Source organism: Pristis pectinata, chromosome 7 (assembly GCF_009764475.1).
Source record: "Pristis pectinata isolate sPriPec2 chromosome 7, sPriPec2.1.pri, whole genome shotgun sequence".
Taxonomy (NCBI): Eukaryota; Metazoa; Chordata; class Chondrichthyes; order Rhinopristiformes; family Pristidae; genus Pristis; species Pristis pectinata.
Window position 1 is genome coordinate 30597788 of NC_067411.1, and position 22178 is coordinate 30619965.

General features: G+C 42.0%; 1 protein-coding gene across 2 annotated transcripts in view; it reads right to left on the reverse strand.

Annotated features, from left to right (window-relative positions):
- The window catches only part of adgrl3.1 (adhesion G protein-coupled receptor L3.1), a 506938-nt gene that overhangs the window by 328238 nt on the left and 156522 nt on the right, over positions 1-22178 (reverse strand). For both annotated transcript variants that reach the window (XM_052019286.1, XM_052019288.1), the window contains exon 3: positions 5297-5466. In XM_052019286.1, coding sequence (XP_051875246.1) covers positions 5297-5426 — 130 coding nt within the window. In that variant the 5' untranslated portion in view covers positions 5427-5466. The remainder of the gene's footprint in view (positions 1-5296; positions 5467-22178) is intronic.

Here is a 22178-nt window from a genome sequence, read left to right on the forward strand (position 1 = left end):
TTGATAAGTCGGATGCAGGTTTTTATGGAATTTGGAAGGAGTTGATTTTGTTTGCCCCAAAGGGTCATAGAAGTCTGAAACTCATCCACAGTAGCTGAACAGTCAGAACCTACAGGACTACTGTCCAAGGACTGGAAAATGGGTGTAAGCCAAGTAGCTCCAATGTTGGCAAGTATGGACACAATGGGCCACATAGTTTCCTTCTGTGTTGTACGAGGGCAGCCCATAACTATCACTTCTCTACCTCAGTACACATTCCATGGGGTCGGACTATCAAGCAACAAGAAAACACAAATACCCTGATAGCGCTTCCAGAGATCCCCACCTTTCATCACCCTCCTGCTTTCCCACCTCACTACCCACTCCTCTTCCTTTTTCTCGCCATCAGAAAGACTCAGCCTATTTGGTCCTCTTCTTCCAGAGGGAGGCTACAGTGGATACAGCAGATGCACTCTGGTTGGTACTGCAGGACACCTCCAGCATGGTGCCAATGTCAGGATCTCACCAGAGAACCCCACCTGACCATCTTCACCATCGGGCCCTCGCCAGGTCTCCACGGAGCAAACCCATCTGCCCCTTTCTCCATGTCCGTATTTCCCAATGGTCCTGCAACACTGCTGACTGAGTGGAGAAGGACAGGAGTCAGACCCAAGGAGAGAGAGGAATGCTCCTTTTTCTCAAAATCCTGCCCTTCGTACCAAGCAGCAGCAAATTACATATAGTGAGCACCATAGACCGCTAAAGAATGAGAGAGAGTCTTGCAAATGCCCTAGATAAGAGCATTGACCTCAAACTGTACATCCAAGGAAGCCTACTTTTGCAACTCATGTCGAGTTCTGGATTCTCAAGGACTGCTCAAATTTTCATGTGGCCTTCCTCAGACTTCAGGAAGCTTGCACTCCTCCCAATCCACACACACTATTATCCAGTAGTCTCTAATTAAAAAGGAGGCAGAGTGCTTTCTTTGAACATGGTATACATGTCACACTCCCACCACGATGCTGTGATGAGGAGCAAGTTGGGCTTAGCGGCATTGATCAGCTGTTGCCATCACTTGATAGTGGAGGCCAGGAAGCCCAGGGTAATGATGACCTTGAGCTCAAATAGGTGAAGCTCTCCTAGCAGAGATGCCTACCAAAAGGTCACAGCTGACTTAGCCTCTGGATATAATGCTCCCCAGAAGCTGGAGGTTAGTACACTGCTCACTGAACAATCTTGGGTGATGTTGTCAATGGATAGGAACTCCTCTGCTGTTCCTCCCTCAAGAGCCCTAGGTATGTGTATCTAGTCTTTGACATCTGAGAGTCTGGTTTATGTAATTCTACTAACAGGAGGACTACAGATGTGACCAATACTACAATGGTGATAACTGAAGAAACACCACAGTGGTGCAGCTAGTGGAGCCACTGTCTCACAGGTCCAGAAACCCGGGTTCAATCCTGATCTCCAGTGTTATCCGTATGGAGCTTGCTGTTCTCTCTGTGAACCCGTGGATTTCCCCCAGGTGCTCTGGTTTCCTCCCACATCCCAAAAGGTATGCAAGTCAGTAGGTTAATTGGCCGCTGAACATTACCACTGGTATGTAGGTGATGGGTACAATCTGAGGGGGAGCTGATGGGAATGTGGGGAGAATAAAATGGGTTAGGCTAAGATTAGTGTAAAAATGGGTGGTTCACAGTCGGCATGCTCTTGGTGGGCTGAGGGGCCCGCTTCCGTGCTGTACCTCTCTATGACACAAAGTCCCTCTGTCAAGTTTGTAGTACTCAAGTCGCCAATCAGCCTTCAAAGTACAACAGTGGACTAGCCCTATAAATGCAGCGCCAGTGAATTGGGATAGAACACGTCTTTATTGCACATTTTCCGAAGCAGGATAACACATCCCAATTTCAGCTGCCAGGGTTCAAATAAAACATTGCACAATGGATGACATCACTCTCTGTGAATCTACTGAGCAAACTCCTGGAATGCAACGAGCCCAGATCATATTTCAGAAAGAGCACAATCTGCACAGAATGTCTGTATTTTTGTGATTTACGTTACAAACAATGAAATTTCAAGCAGTGAAAGGAAAATTGCCATGTGATTCAATTTCTAGGCAATTCTGTATGAAATAACATTTAACAACCCTTATATTAAAAAAAATCCATGAAGCTGCTAAGAAAGACTTCAAGCAATCGCCTTTACAATTGGACGTCTGTTATCTAGTCCCAATGAAAATAAATCATCCAGATTCTCTCTCAGTGACAAATTCCTTATTTATCATCCTGATGCCTCTTGCTCTCAGGATCTCAGATCCCTGCAGTAAAATGGGAACAGGTGGTTGTCTGAATTACCCTTAGAAGTGGAGGACAGAAGGTTGATCTGAATTATGGGAGTGACCGTGTGTCACGTCCTTCCATACTCCATGACACCATGAGCAGAGCCCATCGTTACTATTGAGCCACAGATTCAGTTACTTGGTTTTCTGGTGTTTTGCAATTTTCAGATCAATCAAGTCAATGAAGTTGCTGACGATAGCTAAACAGGAGGACAGAACTCCGGCACTGCTACTGATGCAGAAGAAAGCCAATGCCTGTCATCTGATGATATGGGAATTTCTTTTTATAGGGATCTTTAAATGAGCTTGAACGCGCAAACTCAGCAATGTCACTGTATTCCTTAATACCTTTTGAAGAATAGGTCACTGTCACATATGGGATTTCAAATAAATGAGGTTTATTTGAAATCTGCAGATTATTTCTTTTTCACGTGCAGTTATAACATACTTTTCCATGTACTTTTTCCTTCTGTTGTTTTATTTATTTCAACTTCCATTTTGAGATTTATGTCTCTTATAATGACATAGGAGACTGCCATTTGGCCCATCATCTCAATGCCAGCTCCCAGGGCAGTAATCCCCTTTTATTCCTTCTATTCTAATTTCTCAATTATCCCTGCAACACGTTCTCTCTCACGTGCCCATTAACTGCCCTTTGATTCTTTTTGCCACTAATCTTACACTACGGGATAATTTATATTAACCGTTTAACCAGTCATGGCTTTGGGACATGGAAGGAAACCAGAGCAGCCAGAGGAAACCCACTTGATCATGGAGAAGACCCTGGAAGTACCTCCATGTCCATTAAAGATCCTTTGAAGGTTTCTCCTTCTTTGTTCCAAAATGTATCATCTGGAAGTCAACTACATTCATCTACCATCAACAGGCTCAAATCTCCTGAAGTTGTTTACAATCTCCTCCACAATGTAGCATTATTTGAGTCTTGGAAGGAAGGTGACATTTTCTGGCCCAAAACTAGATATACTATTTGCAGATTCAAAGTGTCCCAACACTGAGAGAACTCCACTACTCTCAGCTTTCCACTGTGAAAAATTTCTGCAGAATTAACTTTTTAAATCAGTGTCAAGGTCCAAATTGTAAACAGATCTTTTCAAGGATGTATGCACACAGTCTCCTCTTAGAATGAAACATTTCTGCAAGACTTGTCAACTTTAATCCTATTGGTGTCAGAAGGATTGTTATGACAATGGCAAGATAGTAAAATTTGTGATTCATTGGCAATATAATTTATTGGGATGCTTTTAGAGATCACTGTAACTATCTACAGATTATAAATGTCCGTACATGGTCTGAGTTTCAGATTGGCAGATACACACATTTGAAAAGGAGGAGGGTGGGGTCAGTGGAGGAAATATGCATCTCTCTAAAATGGACTCTGAGCCACACAATCCATCTCATGATAGCAGGCATACAAAAAAGGAAAGTTTATTTAATATCACTGCTGGAAAGGAAGCCATCAGCAAAGACTGCAAAAATGTCAACGCTTGACAAAGAGACACAATTCAAGCTCTTGAACCAGTTCGGGTTATTGACTGAAATAACACAACCTTACAGACAAAGGAGTCCTAATCTGTAGGAATGTAACATGTCATTCAGTAAAGGAGATACAGTCAACCTCGGAACACGAATATCTGTGCAGTGAAATTTAGCTGCTACATCCCTCGTGATTTTAGTTCTACTGCCCTCAAGCAATTCAGTTAGCCATTCATATGAAATTCTAGACAGAAAATTTAGTCAAGGGAGTAATTGCATCTGAGACTTGCCCAATTTCTACGCATGCACACTTGCAGCGGTATCAATGGACGGCAAGAACCTCGTCAAACATTGTCATCTGTATCCCTCTGTAGCACCTCCAAGTGCCATTCAATGGAGGTCAATTGATTTGACATGTGCTGGGAATCAAATCTGCCAGCCTTGAGTCTGTGAAGTCGTAGCAGCATATGGCAACAAATCCTTATCCAAAAGTCTGCATTTATTATTGGAAAAATTATACACAGGAAAGAGTCTAAACAGTAACTCGTGGGGTATACAGAGCCATTCAACATGGGTGAACTGGCCCACAGAATATAGCTGATGAAAAGTCTATCCATTTTGCCTAAATGGAAGGATCCAATACCCCCTACTACTTTTCAATGGTTTTCTCAAACTATATCATGTTTAAACTTGGAAATAATTAGGAGTGGTACTGTTGATCCGTCGCTTAAATTTGAAGATATTTGGAGTCCATTTATTCAATATTTTCACATGATATAGATCCCCTTTCAATAACTTTCCCACTTAGAGGAACGGAGTTGATGACATAACATTGCTCTGTTTCTACTGAGAAATTTTAGTCCAGTTTTTTTTGCTTTTTTGAAATTTTTTCTGTTTAGCTTAGTTTGGTTTGATATATTGTTTATAATTTTTTCTTATTGATTTGGGTTTTTTTTCCCCTCCTTTTTTTTATTTGTATAATAAATCTTTTTCTTTCCTTTCTTTTATATTATATTCATTTACTAAGAGATCGTTGGATCTACAAATTTTTTTATATTTTATTCTTCTTTATGATTATCTATGCCATGATTGTTCTCCTGATCTCTTTGTATTACATGTACAAACATTGATATTATATATTAATCTGTATTAATTTGAAAACTAATAAAAATATTGAAGAAGAAAGAAAAGTCTGTGTGGGGTCTCATTCTCTTGAGTTTATTCTATCAGAAGGGGTAAAACATTCTGAGAGGTCATTCTTAACTCTGCTGCCTCACTAAGGGATAAATCCTTAGGCAGGTTATCAGATATGAAGGTAACAATGCAGCCATCCCAACTGAAAACAAAAGGCTGGGAATGCTATGCGCAACTGTATTCACAATAATTTGCTCTCCAACTTCTAAATGCACACAGCAAAATATTCCCAATTCATCTACAAAAAGATGTACATTTCATCTACTGTTATTTTTGTGATCAAAGAACTACCAGTTACTGCAGCTGAACTGACGAGCATGATGAGGAACCAATGCATCCACATGACCACTGTGTGAAGTCCAATTGGACAAGTATAACCAAGGTTTCTTGGCAAAGTACAGGAACTGCTCCCACTCAACATTCCGTTAGTACTTCACACTCAGCATTAACCGACTGCAGGACTGCAAAACAAAATAACAAATACTTTGATTACTAAAAAGAGACAAGACTAAGTGGAAGGAATGCAAGCAGAAAGCCTTGGAAATAAATCAGCCACTTGGGCAGCAGTTGTGGAGAGAGGAACAAGGGTTAATGTGCTGGTCAGCTTATTCCTGACTTCTACGCCTATACATTGCAACAGGAACGAGCAGCGGATCAGATTCCTGCACATCCAACCTCCAGTTCTGCAGCGGGGATCAGCACTAATTGCACAGGGAGTTCAGATACACTGAGCAGCAGGGCCATTGAACTTTAGATCTGCCCAAGGTACAACAGGCATTAATTACTCATTTCTATTCTTTGGAGGCGGTTGCCAACTTGGATTGAAAAGTGCAGGGAAGTGTTTCACCCTCTAAGTTATTTCATGTTTTCAATTCATATCCACCTTTTCAGTAAATATGTTACATGTTTCATATTTTGAAAAATTAACTATTTCAATTATTTTTATATGTTGAAAGGTCATCGAACAGCCCAAGGGCGAGGCTTCAGAATCTGCCTACTGAGGCCAAGTAGCAGCCCGTGGACCACTCCGCTTTGGCCAATGCAGCCTTGCCTGAACTCATGGGGCTGCATAAAAGTGCAGCATCGGTGAGTAGAGGAGAAGGAAGGGGTTACATAAGGGGCAAGCTGGACCAAGCAAGATTCAGCCCAATGCTTATCTGCATCTTATAACCTTAATTATTCCCAGTTCTGTTGAGAGGCCAGCAACCCGAAACATTAAATTCTCTGTCTCTCTCCCCTTGCTGAACATCTCTAACATTATCTGCTTTTGTTCCCAATTTTCAACACCCACAACAGTTGCTTTTGTATTATTGTGAACCTGGAGATTCCAGTTAACTCTAAGACAGGAGGCGAGAGTGATAGTTGACAGCGTGTTACAAATTTCTAATGGCCATTTCTTCAATGGACGCTCAACAACTTGACCTTAATGATAATGGACTAGGTCACATCTATTGCACATGCAGTAATGGGCCCTGTCAAGCTTTGCAATGGCAGATAAAGAGGAAACCAACCACAAATTATTAATAAGCTTGAATTTGTAACTGGTAATCATTCAGATTCCACTTCACTTCACCCAGGTAGCTCTGTACAAAAAGATGATCACAAGCAGGCTGATCTAACTGCTTACAGCTTTAATTTTCCTTTTGAATATTTTCAGCAACAAAAACTAGCCTCTTTTGATTTAGTTTTTAGGTCCCAAGAAATCTGGAGCAACACACAAGATGCTGGAGGAACTCAGTGGGTCAGGCAGCATCTGTGGAGAGAAATGGAGAGTCAGTGTTTCAGGTTGAGACCCTTCAACTGGACAGAAAGATAGAGGTGGGGGGGGGGGGTGGAAAGAGGTGTAGCAAGAGCCGGCAAGTGATAGGTGAATCCAGGTAAGGAGGAGGTGACAGGCAGATGGAGGAGGGAAGAGTGGAAATAGACAGGCTGTGCCAAAGACTGTAATATACCTAAAAATGTGTTACTGTAGCACTGTGCGCAAGATCTCACAGTTTGAATATTACATCACTCACCAGGCCTTGTCAGCAATAGAATGGGCTTTGCATGACTAAATATGATTACAGAGAAATCAGTTTGAAACTGGGAAGAAACTGGTGAAAATGACTATTGCAGTAAAGATTGGAGGGTTGGGCTGGGTGTTGGAGAGAGGAAATTGGAGGTACTGGCCAGGAGAGAGGAACCAGCTCTGAAGACATTCAAAAGGAAGGGGAAGGTTAACCATTTACAGGGACACAACAATATCAGGAATGACCAACTCTTCATGAACCAGCTACCTGGAGGAAGATCAACACCCCAGATTCCCTGCTAACAACACACAGACAGGACTTAAAACAACACTTGGATCATGACCTGTCAAGTATTTGAGACCTGCACATTCACTTGCTGCATAAGTGCTGATGAAATGAGTGCTGCATGGGCATCATCTCAATGCAACACACCAAATCAGAATGAAAAAAAAAATCAATAATGGGGATTGACACACAACATAAACAATTACTAGATGTTTTTAAGAATAATCTCTGCATTGCATACAAAAACATTGCACTTTGGGACTGAACTAATATAGTAAAACTCTGTTAATATGTCACCCTTGAGCCAGATTAGCAGACTTCCTGGACTACTGAATGGTATTCCTATTGGTACTAGTTGAGTGAACCTGGTAAATTTGAAAGGGAGCACTGACACCCCAGGGGATGGAAAGTGAGGGTGTGAACTGGGGTCCCAATGGGTGGGAAGTAAGGGTGGGAACTGAGGCCCCACTGAGTGGGAAGGGAGCAATACACACATTATCTGGTGAGACAGTTGCCAAACCAATGGGATTTTCAAATGCTCAAATCCCAGATTATCTAAATTTTATAACAGCTGGCTTTCAAATTTGGTGTTGAAAATATGTTTTTAACCCTTTTTGGTGTTCATTGATTCTGACACTTCCATGCTTCACAACCCATCAGTCAAAAGGATTGCCTAATTCCCAAGTATGTTTCTTAGCAGAAACCTCACGACATGGCCTTGTGCCTGAAGTGGATGGTAGTATCTGAAGTCAAAGGAGGGCCGTCCCACTGTCTTCTCACTGTTGCTACCTATGATTTCTTAAACACATAAAACCTCTTCAAAAAGGTGAACATAACTAAAAAAGGTTGAAGACCCCAAAACATTATAATGATCCAATAATTTGGACATCATTCATAAAATGCAAATGTGCAAGTCTTTCTGTGTTTTGAATTCTGTCCTGCAGACTTAGAACTCAGAACCCAATAACTAGCACAAATTATTTACCATGAATTCTTCTGAAATGTAAATGTGGTAACAAATTTTCACATTTAATTTGAAGAATACTCAGTCTAATTTTCCACATCCTCAATTCCAAAACACAGAGAAGCATTCAGAACTAGTCAGCAACTTGTTCATGAGAGGAGAATATTTTTGCTTTGACAATGTCTCTTACTAATACCAGCAAAGGCTATGACTAAATGTGCCATCCACAATGGCTCTCGTAATTTGGTGCAAAATGTACAATAAATTGCAATTATATGAATGATACAAATGAAATGTTTTGCCCACAAGTGCAGTCACTGATAGTTTCTCTGGAAGTGAAACAATACAAACTCTCTCATAGAAACACACAAGAATGGGGCTTACACCTAACATCAACAAAACACAATGCCTCTAGCAACCAGCACCCACCATACAGCACTGCCCTTTGACAATTAACGTCCACAAAAAGACTGTGGAAAATGTGGCCAATTCCCATTTCTCTGGAGCCTCCTCTCAATGAAGGCAAACATCAGTGATGACATTCACCACTGCCTTCAATGCTCCAGCTCTCCAAGGAAGTATTTGTTTGAAGATCAAAGCCTCAAACCTGGCATATCGCTCATGGTCTGCCAGACAGCAGTGATCCCTACTGTGATGTATGCTTCAGAGACATGGACTTTCTAGAGCAGCACCTCAAAACACTACAGAGAAGTAACATCATTGCTGTCTCTACACAAAATCCCGCAAATCCAATGTCAGCATTCTCTCCCAGTCCAACATCCCAAGTAACCAGGTCAGAATTACACGTCATTTTCATGCCCAGTGGTGACACACTATCCTGGAGCTCCGAGACAAAGGATTACCAGACAAAGGCAATGAGCTAAGGATGCTCTCAAAGCCTCCTTGAGAAAATGCAAAAACTCCACAGCATCAGGAGTAGTTTGGGAGTTGGCTCTAAATGGCGAGGGGGCATTTGGGATAGTATCGAGAATCTCAGTCCTTTCATCAGGAGCTAACAGAAACTCAGCATAAATGATAAAGGGTGTACCAGCTCCCAAACCACGCACCTATCCCACCAAGCACCTTTCACCCCACCGGTGTCAATGTGCAGCTCCCAGAGTGACCAGAGAAATCAGAGTCATACAGCGTGGAAACAGGCCCTTCGGCCCAACTGGTCCAGGCCGACCAAGATGGCCTTCTCAGCTAGTCACATTTGCCTGCATTTGGTCCATATTGCTCTCAACCTTTCTTATTGGTGTACCTGTCCAAGTGCCTTTTAAATGTTGTTAGTGTACCTGCCTCAACCGCTTCCTCTGGCAGAAACCAGACAACCAGAGTGGAATTGTCATCCTCAATCCCAAGGGACCGCCTAAGAGGAGGAGGAAGATACAAAAGGTCAAATAACTTTAAAAGTTACAAAGACATAGGCTGATGGAGAAACAACTGGGGTGACACACGAATCTGAGCAACTCCTTCACAGATCTATCAACAGCCCAATAGGTCATATCGCCTCACTTCACGCTGTACAATGATGATTTTATTTTACTCCAACAGTCCCCATACTCAAACAAACCAACCTCTCTCAAATAAACCATCACCCCTTGAAAAAGATGCAATTTTATAAGTCACTTGAGACCGAACGCTTCATCCATCAATCTCTGAGCTGGACAGCCAATGCAAGGAAATTTTAAAAAATTACAACTGACCTGCAGAGGCTGTTTTTCCGAGCTGCAGTATAAATCACATCAATTTACATCAAAGCCCTCTTGAACAGTGACCTTTGGGCTACATAACCACCATCAGCAGCAGCCTCAGCAACAGCACAGTGATCTGTTCACACCTGAAGCTATCTTATATGGCATGGATTCAAACACAAAAAACACACACTTTCTAAAAAGGTAATAAATCGCCAAACTCAATAAGCAATAAATCTTATTCTTTCCACAATAACTGACTGCCAGTTACTTTAAATTCTGCTGTAGGAGTGCAGACTCATGCAAAGTAGTTTGAATTTCTAACACCTTAATTTACAAAGGATGAAAACACTGCTCACTGAGAACTGGCTGGCAAACCCAAGGATATGAATGCAACTGGATTCCAACGATCCTTCTCCTCTCAAGTTGTCTCTGATGTCACCTCAGTTGTTGCCACGGGAAGCCAAGCACTGGAGGAGTGCAAGTGATATGACATCACCATGCTCGGCATAATGAAAATTAAGAAATCTGACTACTACTTCTTTCGAGATTATCATGTATGGATAACAAGATGGCTATGGCCTAAAAAAAAATTACAGCTTAATTTCACAGATGAGAAGACCTGTAGATTTATTTTTAGGATACATCATACATGTCACTTTGAGGATATTACTAAAACTGGGCAAATTAAATATTGTATAAAAATAAAGAAGGGCTTCTATTTATAAGGTTCCAAGGACATCTGTAGGTCCCACGATGCTTCCCAGCCAATGACGTACTCTCTGAAGCATTGTCAGTGTAGCAGAGAAACACATCAGACAATTTTGTGGAACAAACTATCTGCTGGAGGATCTCGGTGGGTCGAGCAGCATCTGTGGGAGGGAAAGGAATTGTCAACATTTCAGGTCAAAACCCCAATTCCTTTCCCCCTCCACAGATGCTACTTGTCCCACTGAGTTCCTCCAGTAGATTGTTTGTTCCTCCAGATTCCAGCATCTGCAGTCTCTTGCATCTCCAGACAAATTTGAGGGTAGCATAGCCTCAGAGCACCAATGAGATAAATGATCAAATAACCTATTTTTAGCAATAAGATAAGAGCTATCTTTATTAGTCACATGTACATCAAAACACACAGTGAAATGCATCTTTGCGTAGAGTGTCCTGGGGGCAGCCCACAAGTGTTGCCACGCTTTCGGCACCAACATAGCATGCCCACAACTTCCTAACCCATGTGTCTTTGGAATGTGGGAGGAAACCAGACCACCCCGAGGAAACCCACACAGACATGGGGAGAACGTACACACTCCTTACTGACAGCGGCCAGAATTGAACCCGGGTCGCTGGCGCTGTAATAGTGTTATGCTTAACCGCAGCACTACCCTGCCTGCCCAATAATAATAATTGAAGGATAAATATTAAGCAGAATTCCACGGAGATCTTCCTGCTGTTCTGAGAACAGTGACATGGGTTCCAGCATTTCCACCCAAGAGAACAAACAGGATCTCAGATTAATATCTCACCCTGAAGGTACTGCTGAGTGTGCAGCACTCTCCCAGTACTGCACCTCAATGTCAGCTTGGATTATTTTGGCTGAGAATTTCTGGGAATGACACTACTCAGTGACGCCTATCAATAAAATTATATAACTTGCTCTTAAATCGTACTATGAAAGCCTGGGCCAAAAATTCCTGAAAAAGGAATTCAAATGCAGTGCAGCAAGCTTTATGGCAAAATCAAAAATCTCAGAACAAATGGGTGACTCCATGTTCTTCAATGAACTAATTAAACAGATCACTGACAGAACCAAGTGGCAGGCTCTGAATTTCAAGCATCTTCACCGCACTGAGCTTGATAATCATCAGAAAATTGTCCGAGGTTCCGGACTTAGTGCTGTATGTACTCGAGGAACATCCTTCATTTCAGATGTGTTTCAGTTAGTGGTTGACATTAGTAATTCAAGCTACCCAATATATTCAGGAGCAAGACAACTCTTACTTTCATGGGCCAAATGCAGGCAACTAGGACCAGCTTAGATGGGAATTTGGTTGGCATGGACCAATTGGGCTGAAGGGCCCATTTCCATGTTGTGTGACTCTGTTGGCATTAAACCAAGGCTGTCGTTTGTGCAGCAAAGTCGAAACAGTGTTTTAAAAAAGTACTGCAACATTATTGGGTGCGTTTCTGCAATTCATCAGGACAAACAAGGTTACAGGGTCTGAATACCACTCTCAGCGTTCTGAGGCCAACTCTTGGTACAATATCCATGTTCCAGCTCCAGCTGCCAACTAGCCCTGTCACTGACTGCAGCATAATTCCCTCACATTCCAGAAGCAAAGAGGAAGCAGAATCAAGTCTTCAGTAAGACAATGCACTTGCCAAAACTAGTTACAGATGAGTCTAGTTTTCTCACAGTTACAACCCAAAATATTGAAGTCCTAAATCAGCCGATACATGATCTCTAACAAGTAAAAAACATTTTACCATTGAGCCTGCCTGGGGATGTGTTACCCGGTAACGAGTGATTCTGGCAGCATTGTCAAACCTTGAGACTCTCATTTAGAATTGAACCGACAGGGGACACACGTTCTCAGGAGAAGACACAATGAAATTAAGATTACAGTAAGTAAAGATAAAACTAATTTAAGCACATTATTATAAGCCCAATGTAGTCTTGTCTATGTGGAGTGGTGAAAGTTGGAAAAATTCAGCATGTCAAGTAGGATCCATGGAAAAAGAAACATGGTTAATGTTTCAGGTCGATGACCTGTCATCAGAATTAATGAGTATTTCCAGTATTTTCCCCTTTTATGAAGATACAGCAGATACTGTATTTTTCTTTTGGGTAATTCTTGGCACGTTGTCAATGATACCAGCAGTCTCACTGCTATTCAGCACTACTCTGCAGGTAAATGGTGCTTAAAGGAGCATTAGGCCACAATTGTAGTGCAAACAGAATTTTGAGTGCTCTGATAAAGTTATATGACAAGGTGCTAAAAGCCATGAAAGTGCCTTTAATGCTTGGTTGTAATGCATCTGTCCTGACACGTTCCTCTCACATTATCTGGGGCATCTTGTTTCAAAGCATCAAGATAAAATCAAGCATCCACTGGCAGTGCATTTTCCTCCTTGCCTCCCAGCCAGAAGACTAGAGAACATAAATCAAGGCTGAAGCCTGGAAGTCCCACACCACCAAGTTCAAGAACAGTTACTTCCCTTCAACCATTCAGTTCTTGAACCAACCTGCACAGCCCTAATCACTACCTCAGTATAGCAACGCTATGACCGCGTTGTGCTACAATGGACTTTGTTTTGTTCTGATTGTGTTCTTTCATGTGTAATTTTGTATAATTTATGTTTTCGTTGTGAATGTTGTATCTCCAATGCCATGTGCCTGTGATGCTGCTGCAAGTAAATTTTTCATCGCACCTGTGCATACATGTACTTGTGCATATGACAATAAATTCAACTTGACTTGCACTCTGTGGGGGTGCTTCCCAATGAGAGATGCTGCCTTTTACAGTGCAACATTAAAGCAGGGGCCTCCCTTGTCCCTCATGGATGCTAAAGATCCCATCATACTATTTCAAAGACGACCTGGGAATGATCCGCAGTGTCAATCAATTTACTCTAAAATCAGAGACAAAAGAGACTGCAGATGCTGGAGTGTGGAGTAACAAACTTCTTCAGAAGGAACTCAGCAGGTTGAGCAGCGTCTGTAGGGAAAAAGAACTGTGGACATTTCATTCCAATGCAGGGTTTCAACCCAAAACATCGACAATTCCTTTCCTCCCAGATGCTGCTCAACTAGTTGAGTTCCTCCAGCAGACTGTTACTCTAAAATCAGATCTAGTTATTAGATGGCTGTCTGTGGAAGGTAGCCAAGTTCAATTTGGCTGATGTCCCCTAAAAAAATGACCACACATTCAGAATAAGCCACTGGCTGCAGACTGAGATGTTCTGAGTGGGGACAAAAGGCACTGTGCAGTACAGGGACTTTTAATTTGATTTAATGAAAAGCTGCTAGTTTGCTCCTTTGTTGTTCTGTCAATAAAGGTCAAGCACTGTGAGTAATGGCAAGGTACTCTTGTCAACATAACACTCCTTCTGGGTATTAACCTGCTCAGTTTTATTTTGCCAGGTTTAACCAAATTGCCAAGGTGCATTGTTTGTAAACAAAACCAATTCAGCTGCAACAATGGTGCATAATCATTGATAAAGGGGCTTCATAGAAAGGCATAAAAAAAAGCAGTGCTAAACATTCAGGCAGTAGGAGAAGCAACTAAAAGAAATGAAAAATATGGTAGAACAAAATTGTCCAAAATTAACAGGACTTATGCTGAAGTTTTATAACAAATTTGTCACTTCTCAGAACAATATGCAGTCACATCACCAATATTCAGAGAAATAAATGACTGCAGATGCTGGAATCTAGATGAAAAACACAATGATGCTGGAGGAACTCAGCAAGCCAGGCAGCATCCGTGGAGAAAAACAGGTGGTCAACGTTTCGAGTCAGGACCCTTCTTCAGCACTGAAGTCATCCTGAAGAAAAGTCCTGACCTGAAACGTTGACCGCCTGCTTTTCTCCACCTGCTGCCTGACCTGCTGAGTTCCTCCAGTGTCATAGTGTTTTTCACCAATATGCAGAATCATATTTATTATCACTGACTTATATGATATGGAATTTGTTGTCTTGCAGTAGGACATAAAATTACTATAAATTACAATAAATAAATTGTGCGGGGGGGGGTGGGGGGGAGAGGGGGAGGAATTAACGAGGTAGTGTTCATGGACCGTTCAGAAATCTGCTGGCAGAGGGGAAGAAGCTGTTCCTGAATCATTGAGTGTTGGTCTTCAGGCTCCTGTACCTCTTCCCCGATGGTAGTAATGAGAAGAGGGCACATCCTGGATAGCAAGGGTCCTTAGTGAAGGATGCCACCTTCTTGAGGCATCTGGACAGTGTGCCATCTTCCAACGTGCAAGATGTAAAGGCAATAATGCAAATGAGCTTTAAAATAAAATGGTGTGCTCTGAGGGAAGATAAGCAAAGTTCAAACATTACAGTGGGAGAAAAAAATTAAGACAAGGCAACAAGGGCAGAGGTTTAAATTGATTGGTAGAAGAATCAGAGGGGAGTTGAGCAAAAAAAAGTTTGCATATTTAAGTGTTGGAGTTTTGAAATGATTGTGCAGGCAAAAGGCTTCTTCGATACCTGAATGAGTACTTGAAGAGCAGGGGAGTGGTCTAATAAGTTTTCCAGCAAAACCATTAAGGTCGCCAATGTGTTGAAGGGAGTGTTGGAAATGAGGCCCTGGTGTATTAAAGGGAGTTTGGGAAACGGAGGCCTGGTGTTTTAAAGGGAGTGTGGGAAACGGGGCCCTGGTGTGTTAAAGGGAGTGTGAGAAATCCAGGGAATCCAGCCTACTATGCCAGCATTCTTTCCTGTAAAATTCCCTGATTCTATGAAATGCGAAAAAGTAAATCTTGAATATAGCTGCAAGGAAAATCAGATTGGAAGCCAGATTTTAATCAAGGAAAACTAAAAAATAAAATTCTTTAAATTCTTTACTCAAATGATAATACACTTTAGGGGTGATTCTATGAGGAAAATTGTAGAGTTGGGGAGATTAACTGTCTCAAAGTACGGTTGAATCTTAGCCCTTGGTTAAATACTTAAGGAACAAGGTTCAGAAGTTCAGAAGGACAATCTCTGATGGAAGCTATCGTTCGTTCGTACCTCTTGCTTGATGCGGAATCAGTTGGCTCAAAGGCAGATTCTGTCTCTATGTCTAGAACTGAGATTTATGCTCATAATTTTGTTACTTAGTTTCACATGCTAGTTGAATAATGACAGATTTGGAGGAAGTTGCATCCATGCGTATAACATTCTAGCAATGAAAAGACACCATTATCGATCATGCAGGCAACATTTCCTGCAACTCAGTCAGTATTCAATCGGTGCATAAAACTCCTGGCAATTGTCTTCACTTTGACAATTCCAGTACGTTTGGCCTGTGGCTCATCTATAGCCCTCTTCCTAAGAATACTTGGAATGACTGCCCAATTTAATAATCCTTGGTCAAATCGATAATGTGGTTATAGAGCGGTTGCAAAGCTTCATTTGGACACTTGTCCAGGCTGACCTATCTTCTGCAAGTGCATCTGTAGACCTGCTTTACCACTACGTCTTGCTGAGTCAGATGAACAATCTGTCTGCCCATTACAGTAAATCTCCAATAATCCACTGACTGATTGTTCAGAAATCCTGATGGCTCAGCATCTGGATCAGCAGGATTCCAGTTCCTGTGCTCCCCTTAAACTCACTGGGACCCTGGTGTCCACACTCCCTTTGGCATATTGCACCCCTGATTTCCCACACTCCCTTTAACACACCAGGGCCCCAGTTCCGACACTCCCTTTAATACATTGGGGACCCAGTTCCCATGCTCCCTTTAAACTTAATGGTTTTGCTGGAAAACATTTTAGACTACTGTGTAACATCGAAAACAATGTGGATCAAAAGTGTGTTGGTGTATTAACTGGAATAACATTCAATAGCCTGGAAAATCTAAATCGGTCACACCAAAGATTGGAGCAACACACACACAAAAGTGACACCAACACCTGTACACACCAAAAAGTTGGAGTGTGTGAGATTAACAGAGCTTCACTGGACTCTGAAACTAAGTTGCAGTGTGACAGTTTAATTTTCCTCACCAACATCTGACGTAATCTGGGAATGTGTCAGTTTGAGTAATCAATGCTTCTGCCCAACTAACTTTCAGTTTTATAAGCCAATTCCTGCCTGGTATCAGTGTATTCCATTCTACCACAGGTATCTTACCTCCAGACACTGGGCACTGCAGCACTTCATACATCAAATCTGGCCCAAGACTTTCAAATCTTGCCCCAAATAAGTCAAGACTGACCCGGTTCTTCACTACAGACAGATGAATGAACTGTTTGTCCTGTGTATCCTTCTCCATAAAGCAGCAGTCTGCAGCTGTGCTGAAATACTTGGAATCAGGAATCCTGATTGCTAATTCCTGAATCAGGAATGGTAACCGTGAATCATGTTATCTGCTGCGGTTAGGTACAACATAAAGTGAATTCTATGTGTTTAGTATTGGTATTGGTTTATTATTGTCACTTATACTGAGGTACAGTGAAAAACTTGTCTTGCATACCGATCGTACAGGTCAATTCATTACACAGTGCAGTTACATTGAGTTAGTACAGAGTGCATTGATGTAGTACAGGTAAAAACAATAACAGTAGAGAGTAAAGTGTCACAGCTACAGAGGAAGTGCAGTGCAATAAAGTGCAAGGTCACAACAAGGTAGATCATGAAGTCATAGTCCATCTCATTCTACAAGGGAACTGTTCAATAGTCTTATCACAGTGGGGTAGAAGCTGTCCTTAAGTCTGGTGGTATGTGCCCTCAGGCTCCTGTATCTTCTACCCGATGGAAGAGGAGAGAAGAGAGAATGTCCCGGGTGGGTGGGGTCTTTGATTACGCTGGCTGCTTCACCAAGACAACGAGAGGTAAAGACAGAGTCCAAGGAGGGGAGGCTGGTGTCCATGATGCACTGGGCTGTGTCCACAACTCTCTGCAGTTTCTTGCGGTCTTGGGCAGAGCAGTTGCCATCCCAAGCCGTGATGCATCCAGATAGGATGCTTTCTATGGTGCATCGGTAAAAGTTGGTGAGAGTGTCATCTGCAGCAGTAGCAATAATGTGAAGATTCCCTGCCATTGTGACTTGAAAAACTCTCTACTGATGTAATTGAGACGACACTCCTGTCTGTTTTGCATTTCATTTCTTGAGCTACGGCAAAACTCCATTAATCCAGCACACTGTGGAATTGTGAGATTTCCAGACTATCGGATGTTACTCCTATCACCATTAATACACCAACACACTTTTCATTCATCTTTCCTGTTTTAAAAAAAGGTATCATAAATTGTCCTGTGAAGCTTCAAAGAAACCTGAAAACAGGGTCAGAGTGTCCAGGACATGGGTGGGGTCCACAGTCTCAATAAATATGTGTTGGACTTTCAGGACTGAGATGAGAAGAAATTCCTTCAGTTGAAGAGTAGTGAATATTTTGACTCTTCAGCCCAAGGGAGCCATGAAATTGCAGTCCTTATGTTCAAGACAAGGATCGATTCATTTGGGACTATCAAGGGAATCTAGGGATTGGGGTTTGTGAAGGGAAGTGGCACTGAGGGAGGAGATGATCCATGATCTTAGTGAATGGTGGAGCAGGTATAAAGACCAAATGCCCTCCCCTTCCATTTTATCTCCTCTTTCCTACAGTTAAAAGACAACTCTTGAAGCTTTGGTCCACACAAAAGGACAGCATCATCTGATCACAGGTAGCGCAGGTTACTATTGTGAATATACCAGGAATCGTTCCCCATATGATCATTCTTCAAATAGTCGAAGTGCGACATATGATAGAGGAAAAGAGCATTCTGGCCATTGGGAACATCATACCCGGTTCTACCCTATCAAGCCCTGTAAGAATTACATATTTCAATGAGATCACCTTTTATTCTCCTAAACTTCTGAAGTGTAGATCCTTAATCTCTCCACGTATGACAAGCCAGGCCATCCCAGAATCAGTCTGAACTTCCTCTATCCAAATACAGACTTCCATAGGTAGGGAGACTAGGCAATATTCCAGGTACAATCTCACAAGGGCCCTACATCATCACCATGAAACATCCCTACTCTTGTATTCAGTTAGGTACATTATATGAAATGGGCATAATCCTCAAAGAAGTGAAGGAAGTACACACAGAAACTAAAGGCCAAGAGTTTGGACAGTACCTTCAGTACTTCAACTGCTCAAGGTGCTCTACAAATGTAGGAGAAATGCTTTGGAAGAAGTTAATCCAAATAGTGAGATCAGAGGAGGCTTGAACAAGGTGGCAAAGGAAGTTGAAAGGTACACCAGAGTATGGGAACAAGACAACTGAAGGCTCTGCCAGCAGTAGTAGGTAATGGGCATTAAGGTCACAGCTGAAGGACCAAGGGTTGTTCAGATATAGCAGGCCACAACTGTACTGAGACACTAAGACAAGGGTTAAGACACCGGGAGAGCAGCAGCCAGAGGAGAATGAAACTGATGAAGGAGATTTTTAAGTTTGGAAACAAATAGAAGTAGCTTGGTTTTGGATCATGGAAGTTCAGATCAAGCAGGGCTAATTCATTTTGAAGTTGTTTGAGGTTTCACCTTTAACAGGATTTAATCGGGGAAAATGGCCAACAATTCTGTGAAGGTAGAATTGGTGATGGAGCATAGACTGTTTGAGACAACTTGGAGCCAAACACCATGTCAAGATTTTTGCTCTTTTGTGGTCAAGTCTACAGGACTGACCAGGGATGAGAGACTGGAGTTGAAGAGAGAGTAGTGATCTGAGTAGAAGCCAAAAACAATAGCTGTGATGTTTGCAAAGTTCCTGATAAAGTTCCCGATAAAGTTCCCAAGCCCACATTGAAAAATTACACATTTCCTTAAACAGTATGGATGGAAAATAAACAGGAATGTCTTCTAAATGCTACATATTTTTGCATAATTTCTGCATTAGGGTATCTACAAATGTAAAGTTTGATATTTCCAAAAGGCCTTATTTATCTAAAAATGTTGCACTGCAGTAAATGTACAGTAACAACTCCAGTAGTTAAAAAGAACAGAACTTTTCAAACAAATGTTTTCAATAAGCGAGATACTTATGTGGCAGTAGGTCACAGAAGTGGGAGGTATTAAGCTTGCATTGCAAGTCAAAAGCAGCACGTGCAAACAGAAGGCAGGTCACGCCAACTTTTGCTGATAGTTCCCATCAGAACAGCTCAGGTTCAGCTGCAGAAAGTGAAAGAAGCACCAGGGACTTCAATGTACACTGTGAAACATGGAGGTCCATCACAAGCTGACACAACTTGATGTGCCGATGTGTGAGTTCACTCCACCACTGGAACTCCACATGGAGTCCAATGGCAGACCCCAGTCCTGTCTGCATTATGCTGGGGTGACTGCCCTTCAGACCCTGCACCACCCCAGACCTTCTGTAGGATCTAAGATCCCACTGATTTGAAAAGTAGACTGTGGAACAAAGATTTGGGAGACACAGAGGAAGATAAATTACATTAATTTTGGTTTAATTTCATGTTGTATTAATCATTTAATTATTATTTTTATTTTAAGAAGGCTTGAATTAAAAATGTTTTTATTTTAAGAGATTTCACCAGTCCAATATCTGAGAAAGAACAATAAAAATCAACAACTTTCTCATCATTGGTAATGCTCCACACACTTCCCTTTACATTTGTTACATAGAACAGTACTGCACAGGAACAGGCCCTTCGGCCCACAATGTCTGTGCTGGCCCTGAAAATCCAAATTAATCCCATCTGCCCACACATGGTCCATATCCCTCCATTCCCTGCCTGTTTATGTCTCTATCTAAATGCCTTTTAAATGTTGCTATCGTATCTGCTTCCACCACCTCCCCTGGCATCATTACAAGCCATCAGGGTGAGATCAGCTCTTCACGTTGAACCCAGGGAAGTGTGGCTATGGAGATCAAGGGCATGATTCTCGCTGTGAGAGACTGGTCCAGCACCATAATGCTCCAATATGTTCAAAAGTCTAATTAATGAGGTAAAGCAAGGAGACACAAAAGACTGCAGATGCTGGAATCTGGAGCAACAAACAAACAAGCAATCTGTTGGAGGAACTGAGTGGGTCTAGGAGCATCTGTGAGAGGGAAGGAACTATTGAGGTTTCAGGTCAAAACCCTTGTAGAACATACCCCACAATAGGAGAAAATAGCTGGTGGAAGGGGAGGGATGAATCCATTATTGCACGAATCTATGAGCAATAGCAGCTTGGAGCCAAAAAAAAAGCAAGATGAGAATTACAGCATAAGCCAATTGGCTCTTTGAAAACATTTGCAAATCATATCAGTTGCAGTGACAAATCTTAATATGTCTGCTTTCCGCAGCAGAAACCTGGCATCAAATAAAAGTCATTTTGGTAGCAGACATGAGTCATAAAGTGAGGGTGCAGTGAAGCCAGGCATCTCATTTCTCTACACTGGCTTGATTTATATCAATGTATTAACTTCCCTGATTTAAAAAGCATGCATCACTCCAGATAAAGCAGGTGCCAGAACGAGCAGGATCGTACTGATCAGAGGTTTCTCTTTCAGTTGCAACATTAAATCACTGCCCCTCTGGCTTGGCATAATAAACTGCCTACCAAAGAGCAGAAGGATATCCTATCCACCATTCCACTTTTAACCAATGCCATTGAAGGAGACTGTGGGCATCCACTCTAGTTAACAGCCAAGGTTCTGGCAGTTTTGCTTTGCAAGCGAAATTTACAGCCCAAGTACTTTTCATACCAACTCCAGTTCAACTTTGCTACATGTGCCTTCAGAAGTTCCATTGGTTTCAACAATTCCCAAAGTCAAGAGTTTATTGTCATATGCACAAGTACATGTACACACAGGTGCAATGAAAGACTTGCTTGCAGCAGCATGACAGGCACATAGCATCACAGGCACACAGCATCAGATACACAACATTCACAAGAAAAACAAATTACATGGAATTTTTACAAGAAAGAACACAATTAGAATTTTAAAAAGTTCATAGCAGTACCAAGTGATCAAAGTGGTCATACTGTTCCTATACTGAGGGTTGCACAATTTGGTTCAAGAACCGAATGGTTGAAGGGAAGTAGCTGATCTTGAACCTGGTGGTGTGGGACTTCAGATTTCTGTACGTCCTGCTTGATGGTAGCAACAAGAAGATAGCATAGCCTGGATGGTGGGGATCTTTGATGATGGATGTTGCTTTCTTGAGGCAGTACCTCGTGTAAATACTACCAATGGACAACTGTCCATCAGTGAAGCTGTCCACTACATTTCACATTCCTTCGCCACCTCCCAAGGCCTGATTAACTCTGGGGCTCCTGCTGCCCAGGATTCTGTGTTATACAACAATTAATCAGCTCTGTTATGTTTAAGAACACAGTGCCTTGGTTTATCTGATGGTGGTGGTCTTTGTATTACTTTTTGTTTCAAAAGTGAGGTGTTAGGGAAGGGTGGAGTTTGGCACATGGAATTTTAACATCTGCCCCCCCCCCGTTGCACACCCCCAAGTCCCATTAGCAACACTACTTCAACAGATCACATTTAAGATTATTGGCTT